At 48.6% G+C, this 21,132-nt stretch overlaps 1 protein-coding gene across 1 annotated transcript; it reads right to left on the bottom strand.

Annotated features, from left to right (window-relative positions):
- Positions 1–1,602: 1,602 nt before the first annotated feature.
- Positions 1,603–9,502, bottom strand: FUCA1 (fucosidase, alpha-L- 1, tissue). Its single transcript, XM_009882243.1, has 10 exons — positions 8,457–9,502; positions 7,144–7,247; positions 6,409–7,090; positions 5,664–5,798; positions 5,305–5,442; positions 4,525–4,630; positions 3,887–4,087; positions 3,483–3,673; positions 2,539–2,638; positions 1,603–1,835 (listed from the first exon to the last, which is right to left on the bottom strand). Exons 1-10 carry the CDS (start codon positions 9,500–9,502, stop codon positions 1,695–1,697), a joined length of 2,844 nt encoding a protein of 947 aa, XP_009880545.1. The 3' UTR covers positions 1,603–1,694.
- Between the last annotated feature and the right edge of the window lie 11,630 nt (positions 9,503–21,132).

Raw genomic sequence — 21,132 nt, 5'->3', positions numbered from 1 at the left:
CGCGGAGGGAGCCCCAGCTCGTACCTGTCCCCGCGGGCCGTCCCGCGGCAGCGATCCCGTGTCGAACTGTGGCATCTTTCCCTCCACCACGAGCACTGTGCCGCCGCTCGGGAGCCGCTTACTTTATACCATGGCTTTTCCGCGGGCTCGTGCCGCTAAATAAACACGGCGTGTTTGTTTTGGATGGGCCCCCTCCCTGCACCAGAGGTTACCAACGTGATGGGGTTGGGACACAAAAAGGCCATCGCTCTATTGTCCCTTTTTTCCCCCCAGCTCTGTGTTCGTCACAGCGTCATCGCGGGAGCCGGGGTGATGCTCCTGTAAGTGGGTCTCTGGCAGTCAGCGCCAGTTCTCTGAAGTCCATGCGGATTTGTCAGGACAGATCATTATTTGTCAATTGAGTAACGGCTCCTACAACACCAGCCCAGCACGTGTCTCGGCCCTGGGGCTTTGCTTGCGCCAAACTCCAAGTGTTTCGGCAACTTGTGCTTGCAGCACCTCGTACAGTAACAAAACAAAGCCTGCGTGCAATGCTGTGGGGCCTTCAGGACAACTGTGCTGCAGAAACACATGCTACTATGAGGAGTTTAATCATTTAAGTACATGCTGTTCAACCCTTTTTAGAGAAGTTCAGGATCAACGCAGGAAATCTTATTTCACTGGAACAGCAGGAGTCAGAGGTTCAATTCAGAACAGTGGCTTCTCTGTTAAGTTCACGCAGGAACAAAAACTTCTGCTTACAGCTGTCTCTACCAGAATATAAATGAAAGTTTGTTAATGGATCTGTATTAGATCATGATTTACTATAGCTGATTTCTTCTAGACCTCTTCCAACAATAAGCTTCCTTTGTATTTATTCATGATGGAAGTACGTGATCATAATCACGTGATCATAATTATTTCCATCAACACCAAAGTGGTATACCGCATCTTACTGAGTACCTATTTTTATGCAAGTACATCATACGCAGTGGCACTGTGGTTGGCCTTCATTAGAGCATGCCCATCACATGCAAGGCATCATGATTTCACATATAATCGTATCACACCAGTTATCAAAATTACTTTTGATGAGTAATTAAGGCAGGGAAGCAGCAGGGCCTGCTCCTGCCTGGGCGATGTGGACCCCGCTGCACTGCGGAGCCTGGCTCACTGGTGCTGGCTACGCGCAGGTGAACACAGACACAGCTCGCGCTGCTCCATGTCCAGATCCTCTCACTGTTACCGTGTGCATCTCCCCTTCGACTGAGTGATCTGTCAGCGTCACACGCTAGTACCTAGGTGCCGCGTGGCCTGGCCTGACACCCTGAAACGGGTCCTCTTCACTGCCCTCTGCTCACTCTCCCACCAACTCTGAGCCTGTCCAGCCTCATCACCTATAACCACAGCAATGAAGCAGTAACATCTGGCAAGAAACCCAGCTTTACATCAAAAAACCTTCTTATTCCAAGGGCAGATGTTTGGCTCAAGGGCTGTCCCATCCTAGCGGAATACTGCAAAGGACTGCTGAGCAGAGAGGTCAGTCCTTTCCTGCCAAACAGGGTCTACCGACACACAGATCACTTCCAGGCAAAAGGGATGAGAAGAGAAATTCTCTTAAGAGAAAAACAATTTATTCAACAATAAATGAAAAATCCTCTTAGGCTCAATTTAAAAGAAAGGCAGGGGGGATTGCTGTTTTCATCCTGCAGCCATCACTTCACACCCTCAAGCTTGACAGTCCAGCCAGACTGAGGAGGCAGAGGAGACGGCAGCATGTAGGGCAAAGTTATGAGCAGTCCTTTACCTGGAGACTTCTGCCACTTCAGAGTCCCTGCAAAACCCAACATCGTCACCTGCAGAGGAGGGCAGGGGAAACATTCAGATGTAGCTCATGCAGGTACTTCCCGTTTGAACACCCCAACACACCCAAACCAAGTTTGCAGGCTCTGTACAGCATTTCCTGCACACCCAAAGCAGTCCCGCACATTGCCACCCATCACTCACAGTGCACAAAAGGTAACACACAGGATATTTGGGGCCAAACATTTGACTGTAGTTTGATGTTTGTTTTGTTTTTTTGTTTTTTTTTTTTACTGAGAAGGCTTTACCTCTGTTTGTTGAGAGCAAAGGGCACTCTAGCATTTGCGTCACAATTACATTTACAATTAACGGGTCAGTGTACCTGATTTGAATTTGAGATGCAATACCAGTGATCCCTTCTGTGGGTGAGGCTTGTTATTTACTTCACCTCCCTGTGTCAATAGGAACAAAAGACTCTGTGGGAGAAGGGTCTCTGCCTATTCTATGGCAGATTATGAGCCTGTCCTCCAAATCCTATCCCATGATCTGTGTTGAACAGTGAGTTAAAGCCTGGAGAATAACCTGGAATGTTGCAAGGATCTGGAGGGAGGCCAGAGCACCCCCAGAACAAGAAGTATGGGATGAAAACTTCCATACTCCCCCCAGTTTCCAAATGAAGTCAGGTTGGACCTTCCCAGCCCACATGTGCCCAGGATGAGCTCTCGGAGTGCATTCTCTTTTTTTCAAGTTCCTTACTTGTGTGGCTGGGGATGGAATGGGTGAGGACAGCTTCAAAACATTGTCTCGAGGCCAGATCAGAAAGATGGCATAGACAACTGGTCCCTTAGAAGTGTACCTAAGAGAACAAGAGTTCAGCAAGGTGAAGAGCCCGATAAGAGAGGGAACCAGACACGAGCTTGGCCTTTCCAGACAGCACGAGAACACCGGCTTGCCTACTGTCACCACACAGGGGTCACCTACTTTCCCCTCATTCCAAAATCTGTCACTTTGGACCCACCATTCAGACAGTCAGCACTGGCTGATGAAACCCAAACAAAGTCCATGCATGCTTCCTAAAAGCAAATGTCATTTGCCGATCTGTCCTTGCCTCAGCTTCTGGTCAACAGAGCGGATACACTGCCTTATCCTGATCATTGCTCTGCATTTCCAGACTGAACACGTTTGGGCACACTTGAGGAAAAAAAACAACAACTCCGTTTTGTAGCATTTTCTGGCTCTTGACTCACTATGCCCTTCTCAGTCAGGATAAATCTCACTGTTGGGTAACAGTGATTAGTACTATTATATAACAGCTTAAAAGCAAATATCTCTACATTTACAAACTGTATGTGTTTAGATGAACTACATTTGTGCAATTCAAACTAGCCAGGACTGCTACTAACACAGTCCTGACAGCAGCAGCATGGAAAATTCATTAAAAGAAGAGTTGTTTTTTCCCAAATCAAGCAAGATGGATGAAGTCCTGATTTTTATTCTCTTCTTTCAAGCAAGATATTCCTTAGATAACGCCCTGGGGCAGTAACTGAACACTCCAATTGTAGGATATTACCTAAACGCCACCTGCACCTGATGGCAACACTTCAGGGTGTACCAAATTTAAGAACAAGTAAGAAAGAAATGTCAGCTCTGGAAGTCCCAGCCCAGATGGTACTGAGCAGTCTGAGCAACAGAGTCCTTACCAGACCGTGTCTGTGCTGTTCTCCATCTGTACTCTCCATGGCTTCGATTCATAAATTGCCTCCCCATTAGTATCCAGCCACGTCCCAAGGGCCAGAAGTCTTTCTTGGAAGATGGGAACAATCACCCCTTCTTTTGTAGGTCCCACATTGAGAAGGTAGTTGCCACCAAAACTCACAGTCTGCACTAGCTCCTGTGGCAGATAAACCAAGGTAATAAATTGTATGCATTATCTTCACTTCTGACAACACAGAAACCCGAGGAGGGCTTTGTCCTCATCAACTGCTCCTTTAACTCCATCCCCATTGCATGAAACACACATTCTTTGTGCAAGTAGGAGGATGAAGGAAAACTCTAGTTCTCAGTAATTCCCCCACACCTGTTATTTTGCTTTCAGATTTTTTACCTCAATGATACTTGCTTCATCCATTAACTCAGCAATGTTCATGTTGCTTCGATAGCCCCAGGAAAGCTTGTCAATGGAGGAGCACATCTCCCACTTGTGAGTTGGTAGGGTCCCTGGCTTGTATTTGTCAGCACAGTTGTAGTAGCCTCCATGATGGCAAGAGCAGTTATTACACCAACGATCATTAACAACAACAGTGTCCTGAAAGAAGAAACCCAGCTCAGTAGAGAGAATGTTTTGTCTTGGACTTTTCAGCCTGCATTCATCCCTCCTAAGTTAGGAAAGGCATCTAAGTTAGGAGGTAAGCACTGACCCCCCCTGTGGAATCAAAGGAAAGAGAGAGAGGATCCTCCAGAGAAGGCTGAATCCCTCTCAGGGAGAACCTCTCTCTATACACTCAGGTGGAAGTAGAGGCAACAAGTTTCCCGGCCTCTGAGCCTCCCACCTGTGTGCTGTAAAGGACACTACAGCCTTCTCATAGGAGCACAGTGTAGGCTTCTTACTTTTTGTGAACGAATAAAGCACATTTGGCATCGGTCAAGCAGGTTTCTGATTTGATCACATTCGTATCTCACTGCTGCCAGAGCTTCCATACTCATTAAATGCTAGCGGCCATGAGGGATAGCTGAAAGTGATACCTTGACGGGACTATCGTTATAAAGCCAGGCAAGGAAAGAGGTAGAATTCCAGTATGACTCCGGAGCTTCCCAATCTCCATCCGACCAAATCAAGTCTGGTTTATATCTAACAGAGAGACGCATGTTATTTCAAAATGGCTTATTTTCTCCTACCAGAGGAAGCACTGTGTTTCTTGCGTCGGGAGTGTAGCTTCACTTCCTCTTCCTATTGCCTGACATTACCAGGAGGTTTATGCTATCACTTTCTGCTTCAGACAAAGCTTTAAGTGAGGTTCTTGCAGTAGCAAAGAATGATGTGTTGATCACGGCTCAATAGAGGATGCAATTCTTCCAAAAAACAGCAGATTGCATCTCAAAGGCAATTACAAGGCACATGGTTGACCTGGGACAACAGCCATTCTGAGCAACATGTGTCCGAGCCTCGTATTTTTGTCAACGAGGGGAAACAATGCAAGGATGTAAATTCACAGTGAAATTGCTTTTCTACTCTACTACATACTAAGCAGCTTGGTCCACTTTCAAAGCCACTCTGCACACAGGCAGTATTAAGGGGAATTGCTCTTTTATGAAAAAACTGTCTCTATCTTATTCTACAAGTTAGACTGTCCACAGGGCAAATGTGAACCCCTTTTCTAGTTACCACAAATCATTATCGATAAGTAAACAGATTTGCTTTGGCAAAACTTAACATTTGTCACCTCTCTGCATCCACTTTGCATCTTTCTCTACAGTACTGAAATCAGGAAACACTCTTGATTCCTAAACAGTTGCAGCTCTTACTTTAAGACAAGATCATAAAGTTCCGGCATGGTCTTCTTTAAAACGAAGTTCTGGGTCTTGAAGCCACTTTCTTTGTCAGCTAGATAGAGTGGATTAAACCACTCTAACAGAGAGTGATACAGTCCATAGCGTATGTTGCTGAAGGACAGAAAACACACAGAAAAGTTAGGCTGGCAGTAGGGACTAAGAACCAGTGGTAGATGAGATTACTGGCATTATTATTTCACAGAAGATTTCATGACTTTGCAAGCACTAGTGTTTTCATATTAATCTCATCATTCTCCACTGTTTGTCAAGAACAGTCAGAAGAATTCAATGCACACAGAAGAAAGGAACAGCACAGTTTGGCAGTGTCGTACCTCTCCCTGAGGGCTTGTCCCAGCTCTCCTACAAGATCTCGGTGGGGCCCTGTATCCACAGAATTCCAGTTCCAGGACACGGGTGAGCCCCAGTTGGTGAAGCCTTCATGGTGCTTCGTGGTCAGAACCACGTACCTGAGAAGAGAATAAGGACTCAATCAGGGTGACACAGGAACTACCTACGGTATGTCCCAGCCTCACTGGGCAAACCCAGTCACTAAGAAAGCAAGGGACTGAGTCAGCATGCTGTGAGTAGCCTTTTTTCCTTACCCTTTAAATTTAGAAACAACTACAAGAATAACAGAGCTTTTTACATGGATTTTAACGCTAGAAAAGAATGAACAATTGAAACTTAGGAAGTAGCAAGACCCATCATCCCCTCAGCACCTTGGGCACAACCCCTCAGAGATCTGCAGCACTGCTCAGGGACCCCCAATGCCTCAGGGATCCCCAGACTTGGCCCTTCCACCCCTCAGGGACCCCTGCATCCTCCTGGGGACCCCAGGCACAGTCCCCCCCTCCTCTCCGGGTCTTTCTGTCCTTTTAGGGACCCCCAGACATGGCTCCCCCACCTGCTTAGTGGCCAGGGACCACCATCCGCTCACAGATCTCCAGAAATGGAAGTCTGTGACCCCAGGGACGCCTGGGCATGGCACTCATGCCCTCAGGGACCCGCCACCCCCTCATGGATCCCTAGGCCCACCCCCCATCCCCTCAGGGACCCCAACCAGTGCTGGACGCTGACCTGGCACCAGCCTGCTGGAAGAGCTGGGCCCACTTGCGGGGCTGGAAGTCGTGAGCGGTGAAGTGGGGTGCAAAGTCCGCATAGGTGGTGTCGGGCGGGTACCGGCGCTGCACGAAGCGCTGGTAGTCGGGGCGGTGCTCACCCTGCCAGTGCCACCAGAACCACTCGGACCCCCAGGCCGGGACGGAGAACACCCCCCAGTGCACGAACACCCCCACCTTGGCCTGGTCGAACCAGGCAGGCAGCGGCCTCGCGTCCAGGCTGGCCCAGTCCGGTCGGTAGCGCGGCGCGGCCAGCACCGGCCCCAGCGCCGCCGCCAGACACAGCAGCCCGCCGGCCGCCATCTTGCCGCGTGACGTCAGCGCCCCCGCCGCCATGGCTACCGAGGCAACGGCGAGGCGCCGCCATCGCGGCCCAGGGGCCGCCGGTTCGAGGCTGCGGTCCGCCTGGTAGCGGGGCTGGCGGCCCCTTTCCTCCCTCCTTCCCCCCCTCCCAGCCCGGCTCTGCCCCGCTGTCGCCGCCTGTGCGTTCCTTCCTGCGGTTTGAGCCTCTGCATCCACCCCATTGAAGGGGCCAGGAGGGAGCCCATGGGGTTGGCCCCAGAGACCCCTCTCTCCCCGGGCAGCCAGAGCAGGCCCAGGGCCGGGCTCCAAAACCCGCACGTGAGGGCCGGCTGCGTCCTCTGGGGAAACAGGGCAGAGTCCAAGGGCCTCGTGGCCGTGTCCTGGGCCGGACTCATCCTCGTCGGAGGCGTTTCAGCAGCCCCGCTGCTCTCCGGGCCCTGTCCCACTTTGCTCTCCTTGCAGGTTTTCCTGCTAAAGGTGCTGCTTTTGTGTAATCTGCAAAAAAAAATCTATCGAGTTCCTCATGCTCAGGGTACCTGCCTCAGCTTGGGCTTAAACCTGTCGCCTGGAGGAGTTTGTGCCCTGGAGGTTAATGGAAGAAAAGGCTGGAAAAGGGCTTTAATGTTTAATCACATAACATCCAACGAAAGCCTACGTGGCACAAGTTAACTTTCTTTAAATTTGCTGAAAGAAACGCGCTGCCTGCAGGGTCTGGTCCACCTCAAAATCCTCAACAATGGCAGAGTCCATAAGCCACAGTGAGAGTATTTCGGTTTTCCATAAAGAATTAGACTCCAAAATCAATGCAACCCTAAATGCTGTGAGACACAATTAGCCAGGACCGTCTGCAAGCACAAGAAACCATCTGCACCTTTCCCAGCAAGGGCCGAGGTTCCTCCTGCTGCTGCCTGTCCTGCTCTCGCGCGATGCAGTGAGGCATTAACCATCGTTGGGACCTCATCACCACTCTGTGTTGTTCTCTGCCACCTTTGCCAGGACCCGAAGACCTTTTGTCACTGTGCTGCTAATACACAACAGAATCACAGAATCACAGAATGGTTAGGGTTGGAAGGGACCTCTGGAGATCATCTAGTCCAACCCCCCTGCCAGAGCAACCCCCCTGCCAACACCCCAGGACGGCATTCAAGTCTGGTATAAATAGATGTAGCTCTGCTACTTAGGGATGTGCTATTAGCACTTTGTTGACAGAGCTTGTACAACTCTGCCTGTGCTCGATTAAGGGGTTTAGAGAGAGTTACATGATGCTTGGAGATTTCTAGAGAAACTGAAGGTCTGCAGAGTGTTTTACTTGAGGTTAGCTATATTTTAAGGGAGTGTAAGGAAGACACCACAGAATATAAGAAAAATGGGTTAGGAGGTTACTGGTGGACAGGCGGGAGGCCAGGCAGGAGGAGCTGTCATAAAACATTAGGATCTGCTGTTCTGGGGCATGGCGCTATCTTCTGCCTCGTGGCTGGCACGCTGACGTGGCACCAGTATCTCTGCAGCTTGGGGACTGGCTGCCTATGTAAGTCTGTGCACTTTATGTCCCAGCGCCTAAGAAAAACAGAATAACATGAGCGGGAGCTGGCTCCGTGGCAGGGATCTGATCTCTCATCTCCTAGGACCTCCATAAAAAGAGAAAAGAAAACCCAGATTGTTTCTGCCAGCCTGAGTGCAGACTTTCCATGGCTGCCTCCCTACGTTGCATGCACATCCTCACAGACGGTCTCTATCATGGAGGACTTGTGAGTGCTCTCTGCTTCTGGGCTTTCCTCAGAGGCCTTCAGCTGCCTCCTGAACCGAGAACAGAGCATCCTCAGGGAGGAATATAGCTCCTTGCTCCGCAGGGCATAAATAATGGGGTTCACCATGGAATTGAGCAGGCAGAGGGTGCTGCAGAAGGCAAACACCTTGCGCAGGTGGTTGCTCAGCCTAGCAAAGATGCTGTAGATCATGAGAACAAGGACTGGCGACCAGCACAGAACAAGGACAGTCAGCACCATGACAAGGGTCTTGGCCAGCATGACGTCCATCCTCATCCTGGTGTTTTGCTTTCCCACCTGCACTTGGTGCTTCTCCATGTAGGCCACATGCTGGTGAGCCCTCCATAGCACGTGCGTGTAAGCATAGACAATACATCCCACCAGGACCATAATGAAGCAGATCCAGCTCGACACATAGTTGTCATCCACAAACGGGAAGAGCTCAGAGCAGGTTGAATCGAGCGTGCAGCAGTTCCAGCCCAGGAGTGGCAAGGAAGCAATGGTTGCACATGTCACCCAGAGTACCCCCAGGGCAATCCACGCTCTCTTCCTTGTCATGAGGAGCTTGTATTCGGAGGGCCGGCTGATGGAGATGTAACGATCCAGGGCTGTCAGCAGCAAGCTGCTCAGGGAGGCAGAGAAGGATGTGTTCACCCCTCCCAGCTGTAGCAGGAACATTTCTTTTGAGACATCAGTTTCATTAAAAACATGGAAGTTAACAAAACTGCAGACGAAGATGATGCTGGCCAGAATGTCAGCCAAGGCCAAGCTGCTGATAAAGAGGTAGGAAGGCTTTTTCCTGGTCCCAGGGGAGGAGAAGATCAAGTACAGGACCAAAGAGTTCTCGAAAATGCACAGTGTCCCAAAGAGGCCGCACAGTGTGGCAATGCTTATCTTCTGTGTTTGTGTGCTGAGGACCATGAAGCACTCCATGGTGTTCACACTGCATTTGGAGGCGTTTTCATGTGTCTTACAAATATCCATTGTAATTAACTGGAACCAGGAGCTTGCAGAGAGCGTTTTTTCCTCCTTCTGCACTTCTTCAGATGCTCTGAAAAAGACCAAGGGGAAGGAGACTTACAGGAGCACGATGAGTAATAAATTCAACCCACTCAGACACATTCTTCCCTTTAGATGGAGGCAAGCAAAAGGGAAATAGCCCTGGGAGACCTACTTTCAGGTCCACAGCTCAAATGCTGGAGCCAATTCCACCCTTTCCTGGCAGAGATCCAGACTTTGTCCCACCGGTGATTTGGCTGAGACCCGTCTATTGCAGGCCATGAGTACCACATCTGTGCCACGTCCGTAGTCCATACCACGTCTGTCTCCTGGGCTGTTTCCTCACCACGAGAGGGAAGCAGCAACGCTGAAAATTGTACAATGGAGAAGGATGAGGGATATTGCACTGCTAGGGACTCCGTGCGACTCATCTGGGAATACAAAGCGTACTTTGAAGCATTTACTCTTCACCAAAGCTGTTTGAACACATAAAATGGCAAGACTGGTTTTATATCTAAGTTTGCCCATTGCAGCTTTACAAAGCTCAGCCTCATAAAGTTGTGCTTCTCCCCCCATAATCCCTGTGTCATGAGTCAGACTGTCCCATGGTCAGAGTAATTAAAAGTTAGTGTTTAACATCAATACTGGAGTGCAGGTTGGACATAACAATGGGGACATGCAGGAGTTAGACCACCTGAACCTAAGAACCCCTGTCCATACCCAGGATTAGGTTAATCTTATAAATATTTTCAGCTTCAGCAGAGATGTGATGGAGGGAAATGTCTTATTTTCCCCTAGGCAGACGTTGAGCTGCTCGGTGCACTCTGTGGCAGCAAAGTCATGTTTTTCTCTACACTTCTGCAACTTAATGCATTTAAATCCCTTCATCTTCATTACACTGATGAGCTTGTCCTTCAGATGTTATTTTTCTTCCTTTCCTGCTCTTGATTATACTCGTGCTTTAGACCAAATGCTCTTTCATCGAGGGCTCATCTGGCTTGTGTTTCCTCATGTAACAAGGGGAACAAGGTCATCCTGGACCAGGTTATACAGAGCAGATAAAGAAGTGGGTGTTGGATACACTAAAGCTGCCTTATTAGCAGAGAGATGCTGTGTCCTGAGTCCCATGCACCGGCAGGTCGTACTGCCCTGCTACAAAAGCCCATGGGACAGGAACCCCCTTCCTGAAAGCATCTGCCTGGCTTTGAGTATCCGGGATCCCACATCTAGGCAGTGGGACCATGAGTTCCCGCTGTTGGAGGAAAGCACTGAGCTGACAGCGTTCCCTTTTCCCCAGAACAAACAACCCACCATCTCTCCCTGCCCTCAGCTCTCTTTCGAAAGAGGAAATGTCCAAAACGCATCAGCCACAGCAGACGGGATGTGTGATGACTACAGCTACCCAGGCAGTGCGGCGGCTGGGCTGCCGTGCGGCTGGGCCCCAGGCACCTGTAGCCCACCATCTGTGGTTTGTCTGTTTTTTGAAATTCAGCAAAGGCAACGTCTGTCTTTAGAGGTGACAATAGCCAGCAGCGTCCAACATGCTGGAAACTGTCTGCAACATCTTAGCAGTGACACATAATTTATACCTGTCTTTGTTACTTCCTTCCCTACCGATTCCCCCATCCCCTGGCACCCATCGCTGTTTCTGTGTTTTGCAGTAGTTGCAAAATACCTCTACGCACTTGAGATGCTACCCAGGAGATGATGGAGAAGAGCCCAAGCCCCACACTTTGCTCCTGCCTGCCTAGCTCAAACATCGGTGGTCGCAGGGCATTCAGTGCGTATTACAGCCAGAGCAGTTCAACCCTGATTTGCATTTCTTGGCATATCAGATTGGAGGAGTCCTGGACTTTGGGCTGAAATATGGCTCAGCATTGCAGCAAGCCTCTCTCCTCTTACATCAGGCTCTGGCATGGGGTAATCACACAGGACCGGAGATGTTGCACTCTAATCTCAGCACTCGTGTTTCCTGCAGCTCTTCACAGAAACACTACAAGGGCAGCAATAATTACTAACTGCTGTTATTAAAGCTGACAACATCTCCCTCTCCAGAGAGAGATGGATTTAGCGGACAGATGGACTCTGACATATCTCAGGGCTCACCAGGGGCCACGGGGGCAGCAGCTGCCTCCTCGAGTATCCAAAACTCCCCAGCCAAAACCCTAGCATCCAAACCAAGACGTCTCTTAATTAAGCAGACTCCAGCATCACCTTGACATCTATTAATTGCAGCCAGCATTCCCAGGACCATCTTAAATTCTCAGTATCTGCAGTTGTGCAATGTCGAACAAACATCATTAGGAGCTTGGAAACTACTGAACACTAGGCGAGAGACTGAAGGCCAGTAAAATGTTACCCCTCATGTTATGTTGCTTGGGGAGAGAATTGGGTTATAATGGCAAAATAACTCCTGCACTGACTGTTCTGGTACAGCTCTGTTCATTAAGCTGACATAATTCTGATAAGCCCTTAGGTTCAAAATACGGTGCTGGGCTCCCAGCAATCAGCCAGCCAGCTCAGACCTTCTCTTCCCACATTTGTTGTGTCTCAGGCTGAATGACAAGGATGAATCTCTTTGCAGTTTTGACTGAGCTCCCCCAAATCCTCCTTTCAGCTCTCATGCCTATGAGGGAAAGCATGGGGCTTTGCTCCAGCACAAGATCCCTTCTGCAGAAGCTCCAGAGCGTGAAAACACTGTGCCAAGAGCCCCTCTCCTTGCGCTGCCTATCCTTTTTTTTTAACCATAAGGCTGCTTTTTCTGCCCAGGGGACATTTTTCTCTTGTCAGATGGGCTCCTGGCTTCAATCATTTGTTTGTTCAAGCCCACTGCCTCCTGCATGCTTCAGCTCCTGGGAAACAAGCCAGCCCATATCCAGATCCCGGGGGAGAGCTGATCTGCAGCATCCTCCATGGGGCAAGTCCCACTTCCAGGGTGGAAACCCCTTTCCGAGGGTCAACATCTCCACCCCCTGGGGAATTACAGCCCCGGGCAAGGCTGTGCGTCCCCACCACAACCAGCCCAACAAGCCCAGAGTCCCTGCCCACTGGGCTGACATTTCAGCTCAGCAAAAAAAGGTGAAGGGGCTTCTCGCCCTCCTTGCGAGCCAGGAGACTGCAGCACAGAGGGATTTGGTCTGTGGGAGACACAGGAGCCAAGCAAGGATTTCCTGGGCCTCTGCACAGGTTTAACTCTCCTCCCAGCACAGCAAAGCATCTCCTGCCAGAAGGATCTCCCAGAGTGGGGAATATTCTGCAAAATAAAGCAATGGAAACCCTGTCTCTTGCAATGGAGAAACCCCCAGACAGTGCCAATAACAATAGCCCCAGGAGACAGAAATGGAGGCAACACACTGGATGAACAAGCAGCCCAGCTATTAGGAACAAAATGCAGATAAGATATTTTGGGAATGCAATATAGTTCTGATACAGCCTCACTGACTGTAAAGTCTACCCAGAAGCAGCAAAGAAACCTTTCCCCTGTTAGATCTGCTTGTCAGCCCACTCACTCCAGCCTAATAACTCTGCTGGCTTCGGCTGAAATTAAATCTACAAGTGAAAAAGTCCTTTTCCATTGCAGTGCATTGCTGCGATTGATTTCAGCTGTCAGACTTACACTGCCTTGAACACAGCAGCATCATTTCTGATATCACTTGGGATGGTTTCTTCATTTACAGGGACATCTCAGAATCCTTGTGATTAATAAGTTAACATACCGGTTGCTTAGATAACGTAAAATTAAATTTTCCTGCTGCAATCAGCCAGTGCAATGTGCCTGCAGCACTCTGAAAGCGCTGATCTTGAATATTTTTGTCACCAGAATTTCTGGGATATTTGATCTCTACAATAAAATAAAATGTCTTAAAAGATCACCTAGTATGAACAAATGAAGTGATTTATGCAAAAATTGTCATTAATGCTTGCAAATTTCACTTGCTGAAAATGCAAAATATCCTTTGCTTTACAAATATCTTAGTTTGTACATGATTTCTTGTTTTAGTTGCAAGAGAAGTTTTGCCATTATTTTGGAAATAGCTGTTCATCCCAGTTTGTCCCTCTGACTATATTAAATAATGCCGAGCGGAGTTACCTCCCTGCTGCAAGAACTGTCCGTCACAAATGCCACACTGAAGATTATATGCTTTATTTCTATTCAGAGTCCAGTTCTGTTCATGTGTGACTGCTCAGGGTGACAGCGTTTGAAGTACAGAGGTGTGTGAGTGCAGAGCAGCACTGCGAATGCCAGTTTGGGTGCAAAGTATGGCAAAACAGAGCTTCTCTCACTCCACCAAAACCACCACAGTTGGAGTGATAATACACACCAACTCGTGCGGAACACTCAGCCTGAGAGCTCAGTATCATACTTATGCTTGCGAGACATTTGGAAATACTTCTGACATATCCAACATTTATATTTCCTAAAAACAGCTATAAAGAGTTAGTCCCCAGTCTGCTACTTAAACACTTACCTTCTTTGTTCTCGTTAAGAAAGCATTCATCCTAAAAACGATTTTCCCACCCTTTGTTACACATTGCGTTGCAGTTTATCCTCAATAACACTGGGAATCTCCCCATGACAAACCCTGCATGGCAGAGTCTCCCCAGTCCGCCTGCATGCGTGTCAGCACCGTGGGCTCAAAGGTACGATGTGTTTTACTGCGAGAAAAAGGATCCTTGGCTGCAGGATCTCCCCATGGATTAGCAAACACAAACCACTCACCTCCTCTGGCTCGTGCTGCGGGCTGGGGACGCCTGGGGGCTTCCCATCCCTCCAGCTCTCAGGGCAGTTTGTGCAGCTGCAGACCGCGCCTGCTTCCCTCTGCTTTCACATCACTTCTGGTTTCATCTGGGTTTCTCGTACCATTCTGTTTTATTCCCCTGGGCTGGAAATCCATCAGTGCAGATCCTTCCTCTGGTTTCTTGCTCTCTTGTGCATTCTTTTGGTGAACGTTTGTCAGGTGTTCTTTCTTTCCCCACTTCCCCTCTGGGTCTTGTGTTCTTCTGGCTGCTAGTGCCACATCTCACAGCCAACCTAACCCTCCGACTCGCTGAAATAATTTGCTCAGTCCCTCTGATTACTGCACGCACCTGCAGTGTTAGAGGCAGGAGACATTCAGAGTCTTTTCCTGAATTCTCTGGGGAAGTGGAAGAGGAGGGGAAGGAAAAGAGCTAGGAGGGAGACATGGAGAAATCTGGATATACCTAGCTGTGTGCAGGTCTAAGGGCAAGCTCAGAAATCTGCTATCTCTGTGCTTGTCTGACACCATTAACAGCAAGAACCTCACCTGTCTGTGCCCCAGAAAGTGGGCAAGCCACTTCTCTGGACATAAATGTGCTCTGCTAATGCCAGAAGAGTAAGGTGATTTTCTCTTTGCAAGTGGAAGGAAAAGGAAATGGCTTAAGGTCTTAAGTTACACAATCACACTCCTGTGGTCATGACAGACCCAGGGCTGCAGAGGCAGAGATCTCTGCTCCACCTGCTCTCAGCTATCCTCTTCCCCTCCGCTGGGCAGCAGCAGCCTGTTGATGGTTATTTGCAGGTTGTGCTGTTGCTGCTGGAAAGCAGGGACATCTGGCAGGTGACACCAGAGCACTGTGGTGGGAGAGTATCTCCTGTTACTCGAGGCTCCATGTCGGTGAGTAGAGTCAAGTTTGCCCCACATCCCAAAGGAACTGGCCACGTTATGGTTAGGTAAAGACCACACAACCTGTAGTGGGGAGCACATGCTGCGCTGGCTGCAAAGGAAAGGCTGAGCTGCTTAGCCCCGAGATGCACCCTGCCCCGCAGCACGTCCCGCTCTCACATCCTACAGAGCAGCCTCAACCTCCTCCCAGCACCATCGACCCGTCTTCTCCTGAGCAAGAACTCAACCTTCCCTGCTGCTGGGATCCCAGTTCCCTCCATTCGGTGGACTCATGGTGGTTTCGAACAGCAGGTACATCTCCTGCTCTCCAAACCTTTGCTTCACATATTTCCCCTCTGCCATTATTTGTGGCTCGGGAGTTTCCCGGCAGCTGCTGGAGCTCAGCCACGCGCCCGCGTTCAGCAATGCTCGGCTGCCCTCTCCAGGGGAGCCCACGACACTCGCGGGGACATCAGCCTGTGGACGCTTGAGAAATAGGCAGAATTGGGAACGCAGCGCTTCCTCTTGGCCCCTGGCTGGGAAGAAGGGGTTCCCCTGCTTGTGAGGGCGCTTGAGGACGGCTGGGACCTGGGACCCCTTCGATGCTGCTCAGGGCTGGGTGTTTTTGAAAGCCTAGTGCATAACGGGTGCTCTTCTGTACCTCTCTGTATCGCATTATGGTGCGAAAACCACAATAAAGATGAAAGGCATCCCAGGCTATTCTATAAGCAAAGGGGAAGAGGCAGGTTATCAGCTCCGTCTCAAATAATGACGACTTCCATATCAGCTCCTGACAAATTTTCCTTTGCAAGAACAAATCAGAGACTGTAGAGAGCTTGTGAAAACCAGAAAGATACTTTATACTACTTCTGAGTTAGAAGAGCAGCACTCAGCCCCAAACTATTCCCTGCTGTCACAGCTTCGCATCCAGCAGAATCCAGTGAAATACAGACCCAAGTTTTCTCTATCTGCAATGAGAGCTGCTGTTCCGTCAAAGGAGAGCGTGCTATAAAGAAAGAAAGGTTATTAGCACAGCACAGCTAGAAGCTTGTAATTTGGTTTCTGGATACTCTTTTGTAGCAAAATTGTCCTGCCAGCATAAAAGAAAACTCTTAAAGGCTGACTTCTGTAATGCAAGGGCTTTTTGTTCCCCTGTAGCTTGGATTTCTCCCCTTTTTGGCTGCAGCTAACATAGCTGTGACTAGCCCTGCTTTGGGAAAGCCCCCATGTCCAGGGTCAACAGCTGGGAGCAATGATCAGCGCTATATTCACGTAAAGGTCATGTTCTGCTTTTGTCTTTTTGCCTGCTGAGCAGTAGTCAACTTGTGAATACCAGGAACTAAAGGAGCACCATCACACTAAAATACTGCCTTGGCTGGGTGGGCTATAAATGCCCCCTCCCCTCTCAACTGGGTGGGGTTGTGTGAATTCAGTGCACCTGATTTTATGTTATTTAAGCCAGAAGCATGATCAGATACAATTGAGCTGTTATGTGTGCAGTGGTGCAGGATATTGTTGAGCTCCTCAGGACAATCTTGGCAGCAGTTTGCATTTCTTGCCTTGCCACATCTCTCCAAGTGAGTGAGGCTGAGCAGAACTGGCAAGCTGGGGAGATGACCTTGGAAGGGATGCTTTCCCTGGAGACCTTGCACAGGTACTAGCTCTGGCTGTGGAGGTGGCTGGTGGGCACCTCAGCTTGCTGGGGCTGGGTGAGCTGCTAGCTCTGGTCCTGCAGTGTGCTGGAGGCAGGACTCAAAGAAAAGCTGTGTGGGTATTGGGGAAAAGGGCTTATGAGTTTGGTCATAGAATTGTAGAATGGTTAGAGTTGGAAGGAACCTTAAAGCTCCTCCAGTTCCACCTCCCTGCCATGAGCAGGGCCACCTCCCACCAGCCCAGGTTGCTCCAAGCCCTGTCCAACCTGGCCTTGAATACCTCCAGGGATGGGGCAGCCACAGCTTCTCGGGGCAACCTGCGCCAGGGGCTCACCACCCTCACGGGAAAGAATTTCTTCCTAATATCTCATCTAAATCTCCCATCTTCCAGTTTAAAGCCATTACCACTTGTCCTGCTCAGTAGTAGTGTCTCAGCCTCTGAAGCAATAGGGAACAACTCCTGGGGCTGCTGTTAGGACATAGCTCATGTGATGGGGCACTTAGTCACCAGCACTTCCAGAAAACTTGGCTGTGCTTTGTGGGAGGACAGTGACTTGCTTGTGTTTCTCTGATTATGGTGTGTGCTGGAGCTGAATTTGAAAACTGAGTGGCCCAGACAGTGCAAAGGGTGGAGGCACTACTCATGTTGATAAGGTGTGAATCAAAGAGAGACAGTGTGACTTTATACTGCACTCTTTGATGAAACACTCTGGAAAAAACACCCTTATTTTCTCCTGCGTAGCATAGCTCAGGTCAGTGGAACAGGGCTCATGGGAGGAGTTTGCCCTCTGTCCCTGTAAGGCAGTGCCCGTGCCCTGGGTGAGCTGTCCTGCTGGAGAACCACCTCTACTCACCCTCCTGTTGTGAGGTGGGTATCGGGTGGAAATGCTTTTCCTGCTGATATGAACCAGGCACATTGATTTGGACCGGCTGATGGTTCCTGCGGGCTTTTCTGACTCAGCGCTGGCGTGGATTTGAACAGGGAGCTGTTGAGACAGAAAACCTACAGGGTGTGACTGGGGAGTCATGCCTGGGTGTGCTTTTACTTACACAGTTCAGACATCAGCTGTAATGAAGCTACTTCAGCACGGGCCTTTTAACCCCCCCCTCCACGAGCCATGAGCCTCAGGGCTTGGATAACTGATCTTCCGTGAGCTGTGTGTGTCCATGGCGTTTTCACTCTTGGTGCCGAGTTTGTTGTTCTGTGTGTATGTGCACACACACACATGTGCATGCTGCAGTCCCGCACAGGAGATGCATTCTAAGAGACACTCCTGAGCACGTAACTGGCTTCAGCAGTGCAGAGGAAGAAACTGATTCTGGAGATGATGCAACTTGGTGGACACTGACTTAATTCATCTCTATAGCTTACATAGAAAGTGTTGTTAGGGATTGTGCCTCTGCTTTACTTAACAACAAACTTATAAGGAGCTTTAAGCAACTACAGTACGCTGTTCTGTTGAATTGCTGGGGTGCTTTCCTTGTGCCTCTTCTCTGTTTACTCTGGAGAGATTCAAATATCCAGCCAGTTCCTGTAGATCACTGCTGTGGATTTCCCGAGCTTTATTTGATTGAGAAACAGGGGTCCTCTGCCAAACAGAATAAAGGAGATTCTAAATGTTACTGTATACTTAGTGGAGAATACAGATTGGAGTATGCAGATTTTTAAGAAAATACAACTTCAACACATCTCCCACACAAGGAAAACTTACGTAGATTGTTACCCTGGTTAATGTTTGGCTCAGATGGAAACGTCTAACGAGTTTCAAGTGTGTCATGGGACTCTTAGTAACCCCAAGGTGTTTACTTTTTATGGCTGTAAGACTCAAGTACCACCGGAAGCTCCGTCACCTGTGGAATAAAACTGGGGCAATGGTTCACTATTGACTTAACAAATGATTCATCTGTGCTGCTTACTTCCTGCAGCATCCATCAGTGGGTATTTCCACTGAAATGCTCTGGCATGAATGTATCCATCTCGATCACAGCTGGAAGCATCTCAGTTTGGGGCTGTTGAAGCTCTGAGGGCTTTGTCTTCACTAGAACTTCTATGCGAATCGCTAGTTGTTGCAGTGCCATCACAGATGGAGCTCCTTCCCTGGGCTGGTATTAGCACTTGCGTTGAGAGGGAATGGAGATGCTGAACAGAAAATAATAGTGGTTAGGGAAAACCTCGAGTTGTTGTCACTGCGGCAGCACAAGGATGGTGGAGGGCCAAGAAGAGGATTTCAGTACTGTGGGTCCTACTGAAGAAACTGGCTCACAGGGAACATGAGGAAACTGTATAGTTATTGCAGTCAGCTTCATTACCTGGAGGAAGCAGAATAATCCAGACTGAGCAGACACTTGCACAATAAAAAAAAACCATGTACGAGAGGTTACAAAAGTATGTAGCAAAGGTGTAGTGGAGGTGAGGTCGCTGAGTTTGTTCGCCACATGGCAATGCACAGCAAAGTCAGGTTTGGAGGTTCAAGCAGCGTGTTGGAGCGTGCTGCCCCTTGGACCTCGTCTTTAGCAGATGGAGGGATGTGTGGCATGGGTGCTCCTGGAGGCAGCTCACATCGGGCTGCAACCCAGACAGTCTGTATGTAACTGAGGTGCATACAGTGCCCTAGGCTTATTCTAGGGAGTGGAGAAGCTTCTCTTGAGGGGACCTCAGATTTTAGTAATAAGGGATCAAATACTGAGCCCTAGGACTGAGTCTGTGCTGTGTCTTAAGGATATGGCAGACACTTGAGGTGCTTCTGTATGTGTTGGGGTTTCCATAGCTCTGGGAATATCTCCTTGTGTTCTGCTGCAGGAGAAGGGATCTGCCCAAGGTTTTAGCAGCTCAAGTGTGAAGCACGAGTAACTTTCTCTTTGCTCACAAGTTGGACATTGTGGTGTTTTGGATATTCTGGACACCCTGCCCTTTTGATGTAAAAATACCCCTTGTGTTCCTGCCTGAACTCTGAATGACACAATTTACTGTAGCATTCAGTTGTTTTCTGGGTGTGTTTCAGTGAGTTTCTGCACAAGTACAGGATTGGTTTATCACTGACATTTCCTGCTCTCCTGTAGCTCTGGCTAAATGTGTCAGCCTGACCCCAAACCCAATTCTGAAAGACAAGATGTGTTTTGAAATATCAGGAAAAACTGCCAGACCTTGTGTCATCCTTGATCTGGATTGAAAAGTACATGGCTGTTCTGTTCCCCAGACAAGAGAGCACATGTGCAGCCAATAAAATGCTTTTTCTAAACAGCAGTGACATGTCCTGACTTAAAAGCATCTGCACACTGAGATAAGATGATGTCTTAGCAGATATAAATAGACTAGAGAGAGAACCAAAGCAAAAATCTGCTGATGTGTGTTATAAGAGAGTTGTTTTAAGATAATTGGTGGAATTTCAAGGTTTAAGTGTTTGGTTACAGCAGATACTGTTGTCTTCTATCTAAATGAAAGCTACAGGAAGGATCTTGGACATAACATTAAGTGCCAAGAAATACAGAGCAAAGGGAGAAAACCAAATTAATTTCAGCTTGGTTTGTGCAAACATACAATAAAGCACATAAACAAAGGTCTGGGCTTGATTATGTCAACACATTTTGTATATTAAAACATAGCATGGGTTGATTTTTTATTTTTTTTTTTCAGTAACACTGGGTATTGAAATACAAACTTCTTAAAGTAGGAGTATTTACCTTTGTCCCATTAATGCCTGAAGAACCTGTGATGGGCACAGCCCTGAAAAACCAAGTGCTGGTCAGTAAGAAGCCATCTCCTTTATCTGTAAACCATTTAAAAAAGAGGAAAGACTAATTTTTCCATTTTTGTAGCTATAAATGTGGAGCACCTCAGTGAACTACTCAAGGTATCTATACCTGAAAACCAAAACTCTGAATCTTCTTGTGGTGTTTGTAAGTACTTTTCTCCTCCTCTGGAGTTGACTAAACTGCATTAGTTGCTTTCCATTTTCTTTTGGAATTCCTTTTTTTTTTTTTGGTCCTTCATGCAGTGTGTAGTGCTTGATGGGCCCCTCAGCGGTGACAGGGAGCCGGAGCTCTCTCTCCAGTGCAGGTTTCCTGTGTTTATGTCATTTCCATTCCTGTACAGGTCAAATCTCGTGGGTTTCAGTGTACACGATCCCTTGAGGCAAAATTTGAGTATGTGAAGATAAACCCAACGAGCAGGCAGGGCCAGGGGCTCGGCGGCTTTCAACCCCTTCCCACAACGGCAGAAGCGTTCCCCTTCACGCATGTCCTTATTTTTTGACGCTGAAAACCCCTCTAAATTCTTATTTTAATAATTAAAAATTATTTAATTGAAGTAAATGCAGGTGTGGGGGGCGGGCTCGACGAG

Source organism: Charadrius vociferus, unplaced genomic scaffold (assembly GCF_000708025.1).
Source record: "Charadrius vociferus isolate BGI_N301 unplaced genomic scaffold, ASM70802v2 scaffold613, whole genome shotgun sequence".
Lineage (NCBI taxonomy): Eukaryota > Metazoa > Chordata > Aves > Charadriiformes > Charadriidae > Charadrius > Charadrius vociferus.
Note: the sequence above shows the minus strand (reverse complement) of the source record. Positions and strands in the feature narration are given on the sequence as shown.

Bases quoted from the DNA above. Each gene is read 5' to 3' on its own strand.
- FUCA1 (XM_009882243.1), bottom strand. From the start codon at position 9,502: ATGGATATTTGTAAGACACATGAAAACGCCTCCAAATGCAGTGTGAAC. The intron at 4,088-4,524 runs GTATCACTTTCA...TTCTTCTTTCAG, and splicing joins ATAACGATAGTCCCGTCAAG to GACACTGTTGTTGTTAATGA. The intron at 1,836-2,538 runs GTAAGGAACTTG...CCTCCTCTGCAG, and splicing joins TTCCATCCCCAGCCACACAA to GTGACGATGTTGGGTTTTGC.